Genomic DNA, 6,761 nt, shown 5'->3' with positions numbered 1-6,761 from the left:
TAGCACCGACATCACCACCACCCTCACCACCGACATCGCCACCACCGCCGCCACCACCATCACACGACCTTTTCCCACACAATGCACGCCCTCGCGACGAGTTACCAGCCCGTCGCCGGCGACGAGGACGACCACACCGACCTCAATGGCGGACCTCGCGCCGCCCCCTCGCGCAACATCTTCGCCAAATACCTCCCCGACTCCTTCCAGCTCGACGGCGAGAAGCATTGGTGGCGCACCTTCACCGAGATGGTCTTCGGCTGGCCCATGCCGCCCCACGACCCTGCGCGGGAGACGGCGTGGTTGGACGGCCTGCGCGGCATGGCCGCCTTCCTGGTCATGTCCTACCATTTCAACCTCAACTGGTTCTTCCCGGCCCTCGTCGAAGAGCCCTGGGGCGCCAACATGGCCGACCACGGCTGGGACCTCTGGCGGATGCCCTTCCTGCGTCTCTGGATGTGCTCGGGGCACACCCAGGTCAGCATCTTCTTCGTGCTGTCCGGCTTCGTGCTGTCCTGGTCCCCGTTGAACTCGATCCGCAATAAGAATTACGATAAGTTATACAAGGGCCTGGGGTCGTCGGCCTTCCGGCGTTGGATCCGTCTCTACCTGCCCACGGTGCCCATCGCCTTCTGGGAGTGCCTGGAGCTGTACTTCGGATACCGGGAGATCGGCAGCAAGCAGCGCGAGTCCAACTTCTTCCTGCAGCTGTGGGACTTCATCAAATCGTGCGAGCAGTACGCCAACCCGCTCGACTTCAACCGGAACCAATGGTCCTCGCTGCACCCGTACGACTGGACCATGTGGACCATCCCGTACGAGTTCGCCGGCTCGCTCCTGGTCTTCTTCATCCTGCTCGCCGTGGGCCGCATCCACAACTACGGCCGCCGCACCATCGCCATCAGCATCATCGTCGCCTACTGCGCCGCGCGCGCCGAGTGGAGCTTCTGGCTGTTCAGCAACGGGATCCTCATCGCGGACTACGTGCGCGAGCACGGCGGCTTCCACAAGCTCTCCGAGAAGCAGACCACCACCTCCCTCATCGGCTGGTCGACCTTACTCGTCGTCGCGCTCTGGATCGGCGGCGTCCCCGCGCCCTTCACCTCGCTCTACACCCGCCCGGGCTACGACTGGCTCGACAGCATCACGCCCAAGAACTGGATGGAGGTCGAGGGCGGCGGCCGGCTGTGGTGGAACATCGCCGGCATCCTCATCATCTTCAGCTGCTGCCACCTGTCCGGGGTGCGGCGGGTGTTTGAGCACGGCGCGGTGCGCTACCTCGGCCGTATCAGCTACATGATGTACCTGACCCACCGCATCGTGCTGGAGCCCGCGCTGCGGCCGTTCCGCGACTGGGTGATCCCGCTCTTCGGCCGCGACGGCTACATCGACCTGCCGGGCGACAACGGCTCGCCCTACCACTGGCTGGTGACCGTCGCGCTGTACCTCACGCTGTGGGCCGTGATCGGCCCGACGGCCATCCTGACCGCGCACTGGTGCGAGCGCCTGTTCGACGCCCCCAGCGTGAAGTTCGCCAAGTGGGTCGACGACCGCTTCATGACCGGCCTGACCAAGCGCGACGACTCCCAGGCCGCCCGCGACGCCCCCGGCCTGCCCACCCACCACGACGACGTCCGACGCCGGGACGCCGGCGCCCCCGCCCCTGCCCCCTACCGCGACGAAGACCCGCGGGCTCACGCGGACGGAGGCCCCGTGGAGGAGGAGCACAAGGAGCACGTCGAGCTGGCGGACCTGACGCCGCGCGCGGAGGACGAGGCGCCGGCGCCGCAGCAGCAGCAGCAAGAGCGGTCGCTGGTATGACAAGGAGGATTCCTCGGGGTCGGGGGATCGTTTCACGTTTTTTTTTCCACGTTGGGCGCGAGGGGGGAAAAGGGGGTGGGATGTATAACACTCTTTCTTTCTCTTTTGGGGATGAGGGTCGCGGTTCGGACGTGTGTGTAGGAAAAACAGATATCTAGCGGGCAGAGATGATATGATACCGCCTCTTCTTCTTCTTTTTTGATTTTTTCTTTCACTTTGGACCCCCCCCACTCCTGTTTCTGCTTCTCCTGTCTTCTAGACAAGTCTTTCTACATGACGATCTTTGGATATGGATCCTATCGAGGGTTATGATCCCCTCTCTTTTGGATGTCTCCTTCGCTTTTCCCCTTGAACTCGTCTCGGGCAGGGAATGACCCTGTCGTCGGTCTTTTGTTTTTGCCAAGTTCGGTCGGTGTGCGGCGACCACCTTCGGCTCCAGACCCATCGGGTGGAAAAAAGGAAGGAGCCACAAGGCCTTCGTGATCTGGGGGCCTCTGCCTGAAATATGTTTCCACTGCTCTCGTCGAAAAGAAAACCGCGATCTCAGGGAAAAAGGAGTCAAGGGCCCGGGAGCTAAGAGAGAAAGAAAAGACAGGCCGGGAGAGTCCCCGATTCCATCACCCATGAAGCGTCATTCTAGCATTCCCTCTCCACTCCCCTCTCTCTCTCTCTCTCCATCACACACACACGCACCCTTCAAATCGCATCCTTCACCGCCTCAAGGACCCCCCTCGTCTTCCGATCCCTCCCCCGGACATCCACCGGCCCAAACGTCCCATCCACGGCCTCACAGACCCCGCTCTGCCACGGTCCGCCAACGTGGACGCCCAACCTCGCATAGTCCCCTTCGCTCTCCCTCCAACACTCGCCCACCGTGGCCCCGATCTTCTCCATGAACCCCGCGAACCCGGCCTCCCCACCACCCGCCTTGTAGCTCTCGAACGGGCCGGCGACGGCCCACCGCGGGCCCATCGAGCCCGTCACGACCGCGTCCAGGTCCCGCGGCGACACCACCCCGGCGGCCACCAGGCTGCACGCCTCGCGCAGCAGCGCGAACGCGAGCCGGTTCGCCACGAACCCCACGCACTCCTTCTCCAGGACGACCGGGGTCCGGCCGCGCGCGCGCCAGAACCGCACGGTCCGCTCGACCACATCGCGCGCCGTCGCCGGCCCCGGCACGATCTCCAGCAGCGGCATGAGGTGCGGCGGGTTGTAGGGGTGCACGACCAGCAGCCGCGCGGGCTCGCGCATCGCCCGGCTCTGCGCGCTGGCCGGGATCCCCGACGTGCTGGACCAGAGCAGCGCGGCGGCGGGCGCGTGCTGCTCCACCTGCGGCCACAGCGCCGTCTTGAACGCCGCGCTCTCGGGGCCTTGCTCCTGCACGATCGTCGCGCCTTCCACCGCGGATCGGAGCGTGGCGTGGAAGGCGAGGCGGGAGAGCAGCGCGGATCTCGCCTCCTGCTCCCGATCCTTCTTCTTCTCGGGGTCGTCGTCGTCGTCGTCGTTGTCGTTGGATCCTTCGCTGTCGGGGAGGTAATCCGGGAGGCTCGCGCGCACGTACGATTCGAGATCCGGCCGCGTGTCGTAGATGGAGACCTCGCAGGTGGGATCGGTGGTCAGATGGAGGGCGACGAAGGAGAGGCCGATGGTGCCGGCGCCGATGATGGCGATTTTGTGCGGGGTCGTCATGGCTGGTTTTTATGTTCTTCTTGTTGGTGGGATTATGTGTTCATCGCCGTCTTGTCATCCTGGTCGAGGTGAGATGTCGGGTGTGTTCATGATGTGAGGTGGGGGTTGAGCTTCGGGATTTGCACGTACTAGGACGACAGGGGTGGTGTTGCGAGCCTATGAAACCATCATTTTCACAAAGGATTATTTTCTGACTCTAGAATAGCTAGGTTTATGCGCGAATAAATCTCGGAAAGTGATCGAGCACAGAGAGCCGTGCACAGTCTGATGTGGTCTGCCTGCAAATGTGAGAGAGTTTCTGGCAGGGAATTGTGATGTGCATTCGACTCAAGGCCACCACCATCCTGACGATAGACAAGCGCGAAGCGCACCTGTGGTGCTCTCAGGGGATCAATAGTACCCCAATGCGTATTGCGACGCGCCCTCGCCTGTGAAGGCTGACACGGCAAACTGTGGACTGCGACGCATGCGACTTGAGCTGGTATGGCTGGAAGTAAAGATCCAGCTGAGGTGGTCCTGAATTCCTCCTCCTCAAAAAGTGGTCATTGCTGCTCGCTTCATTGTTGCATTGGGATCAATTTGTCGGAGACCAGGAAAGGCGCGCCGGTTTTTGACTTGATCTCATCGACGGTGACGCCCTCGGCGTGCTCGATCAGGGTGAGACCCGTGACGGGGTCGACGTCGAATACAGCCTGCACATCTACCGTCAGCAAAGAGGGCTGGCCCACGACAAACAAGGCTTGAAACTTACCAATTCGGTGATGATGAGCGACACGCAGTTCTTGCCGGCTGTGGGAGATATTCGTTAGCATGCTTTTCCCATGTGATTTTGATTTTGGGATGCAACCTACTCAGCGGGAACTCGCATTGACGCAAGATCTTGGGGTTTCCCTTCTTGTCCGTGTGCTCCATGACCACGACGACCTTGGTCTGTTGAGGGTTGGAGACGAGATCCATGGCACCTCCCATGCCCTTGACCTTGCCTGATGGAAAAACAGCGTCAGTAATCCTCCACGGAGAGTATGCTGGGGATAAATCACTAACCGGGAAGCATGAAGTTGGCTAGATCGCCGCTGGCGCTGACTTGCATAGCGCCGAGCATGGTAAGGTCGATTCTGCCTGATCGGATCATAGCGAATGATTCGTCAGAGCCGAAGACGGCTGCACCCGGGAGAAGAGTCACGGTCTCTTTGCCGGCGTTGATGAGATCGGCGTCCTCCTCGCCTATGAATTTAGAGGAATGGTTAGCGTCGACAGTTCTATATTGCGGTCAATGTGGAACACCCACCTTTCTGCGGATACGGTCCAAGTCCGAGGATACCGTTCTCACTCTGCAATTGCACCTCGACCGAAGGATCAACGAACGAGGTCGCCATCATGGGCATGCCGATACCCAAGTTGGCATACATTCCTAGGGAGAAAGTCAATTAAGAGCCATTGCGGAACACAATTCCCGGCGAAGCTCACCATTCTTAAACTCCTTAGCTGCTCTCCGAACGATACGCTCACGCTTGTTGGCGACCTCTCCGGATCCCAACGCGGCCGCTTTCAACTCCTCAGGGCTCTTCGCGTTGACGACCTTCTCAATGAGCTTCTTCTCAGTCGCCTGGATGACCTTGGTGACGTAGATGCCGGGGACGTGGACAGAGGCAGGGTCGATCTCGCCCGGCTCGACAATGTGCTCCGCCTCGACGATGGTCTCGCGAGCAGCTCGGGCCATGGCACCGTTGAAGTTGTTCGCGGTGTGACGGAACATGACGTTGCCCAATCGGTCCGCCTTCCATGCCTTGACGAACGCGTAGTCGCCCTTGATTGCTTCTTCCATGACATAGGGTCTGCCATCGAATAGCGACACGTTTTTAGGAGGAGTGTACTTGACTGCCTTTCCTTCTGGGCTGAGCTTGGAGGCGAGTTCACCGGTCTGGACAACAGTGCCGTATGCAGCAGGAGTGAAAAAGGCAGGGATACCAGCACCGCCTGCTCTGCATCGCTCCGCAAGTGTGCCTTGTGGTGAGAGCTCGAGTTCGATTTCGCCGCTGTGTGTCATGGTCAATGATTATCCGCGTGCGATCCGAGTTTTCTGCTCTTACTTCAGGTACATCGATTCGAAGACCTTGTTCTCGCCGACTGATTGTGATCTGATCAGCTCCTGTCTCACCACGATAACAGTCCCGGGGGTTGTATACCATAACTTGCGATCATCTTCTTGACCTGCTTGGATGCCAGCAGCTTTCCGAGACCTGCTCCCACAATGCCGGCATTGTTCGAGACCGCCGTCAATCCCTTGACATGTGGCATCTTCTCCACCTGGTTGATCAAGGTGTCGGGCACACCGGACAATCCAAAGCCACCGCATAGCAATGTAGAGTCACCCTTCATGTCTTTCAAAGCCTCCGCCGCCGAAGGAACCACTTTGTTGATCAGACATCTTCGGCCGGAGGAGGAGAATGTGCGGACCGAGATGAGAGTCTGGATAGAGGCGGTTTCATGTCAATCGGGCTGATCCCACGATCGCAGTGTGGAATGAGTTGCGCGCATACCTTGGGCGAAGATCGGCTCGCAGTCCGTAGGCACAGAGAGATTGAAGAGACCATTGCTGCCGACTTTGCGTATGTCTGTAGTATTGAATATGCCAACGTCAAACAAAACGAATGTGAAGCGATCAGAGCATCCGCGCATGTATTTCAGAGGATCGACTCCGCGGTCTGTTCCTCAAAGCCGTTGATAATTCGTTCCATGCGCTTCGGCATTGCTTAGACCCCTTCAAAAATCAGACCATGAAGTGACCGCCGGCCGTTCCAATCGCGCGCAATGGGGACTAGCGAGCGCGAACACGATCATTGGGCTCCTGAGCAATTGACGAGTCGCTGATCCTGCACAGTGTCCGCAAATTGATGATCGCCCTTTGAGGAACGACTGATTAATGTTCTGCTAATTTCTATCCCGCCTCACCCTCCAGAGTTGTGTTCCTTCACCCAAACGATCAACCATACTGAGGAAGCTCTCAGGTCTCGGAAGTCCGATGAATTTAATTTTAAAGTTCAGGGCTGCAGAATCTCCGACGGTCGGGAAGCTCCCGGCCTTTCAGGTACCAAAGCTTTTGGTCAGTTCGTCGATCAGGCCTTATCATTCAGCGGGCCACGCTCTACACACCGAAAAGGGCCAGAATTTATGCATGAACACCGACCATATTTGCCCTTTTCCTTCCGGCCCGATGTGCGGGCATCCAATTAACAAATATTCCCTGGGTC

General features: G+C 59.2%; 3 protein-coding genes across 3 annotated transcripts; 1 reads left to right on the top strand and 2 right to left on the bottom strand.

The window, feature by feature from the left end:
* Positions 1-267: 267 nt before the first annotated feature.
* On the top strand, positions 268-1,821 carry K489DRAFT_360751 (acyltransferase, class 3; the record flags this gene model as incomplete). Its single annotated transcript, XM_033602622.1, has 1 exon — positions 268-1,821. The coding sequence occupies one exon, from the start codon at positions 268-270 to the stop codon at positions 1,819-1,821; it is 1,554 nt and encodes a 517-aa protein (XP_033457538.1).
* A 696-nt stretch (positions 1,822-2,517) lies between these two features.
* On the bottom strand, positions 2,518-3,510 carry K489DRAFT_323760 (uncharacterized protein; the record flags this gene model as incomplete). Its single annotated transcript, XM_033601722.1, has 1 exon — positions 2,518-3,510. The coding sequence occupies one exon, from the start codon at positions 3,508-3,510 to the stop codon at positions 2,518-2,520; it is 993 nt and encodes a 330-aa protein (XP_033457537.1).
* Positions 3,511-3,788: 278 nt separating this feature from the next.
* K489DRAFT_34114 (beta ketoadipate:succinyl-CoA transferase, TR1) lies at positions 3,789-6,492 on the bottom strand. The gene is made up of 9 exons (XM_033602275.1): positions 6,051-6,492; positions 5,697-5,979; positions 5,601-5,637; positions 4,978-5,546; positions 4,799-4,921; positions 4,555-4,734; positions 4,362-4,493; positions 4,262-4,299; positions 3,789-4,202 (listed from the first exon to the last, which is right to left on the bottom strand). The coding sequence occupies exons 1-9, from the start codon at positions 6,102-6,104 to the stop codon at positions 4,068-4,070; spliced, it is 1,551 nt and encodes a 516-aa protein (XP_033457536.1). The 5' UTR covers positions 6,105-6,492; the 3' UTR covers positions 3,789-4,067.
* Between the last annotated feature and the right edge of the window lie 269 nt (positions 6,493-6,761).

This window comes from Dissoconium aciculare, assembly GCF_010015565.1.
Source record: "Dissoconium aciculare CBS 342.82 unplaced genomic scaffold K489scaffold_10, whole genome shotgun sequence".
Classification (NCBI taxonomy): Eukaryota; Fungi; Ascomycota; class Dothideomycetes; order Mycosphaerellales; family Dissoconiaceae; genus Dissoconium; species Dissoconium aciculare.
This window is presented reverse-complemented; position numbering and strand designations above follow the sequence as displayed.

What these genes read in the sequence shown, in the direction of transcription:
- K489DRAFT_34114 (XM_033602275.1), bottom strand. Translation starts at nt 6,104, where the DNA reads ATGGTCTCTTCAATCTCTCTGTGCCTACGGACTGCGAGCCGATCTTCG. An exon ending in TGGACCGTATCCGCAGAAAG is followed by an intron (nt 4,735 to 4,798) that starts GTGGGTGTTCCA and finishes CTAAATTCATAG; the next exon opens with GCGAGGAGGACGCCGATCTC. An exon ending in TCAATGCGAGTTCCCGCTGA is followed by an intron (nt 4,300 to 4,361) that starts GTAGGTTGCATC and finishes TATCTCCCACAG; the next exon opens with CCGGCAAGAACTGCGTGTCG.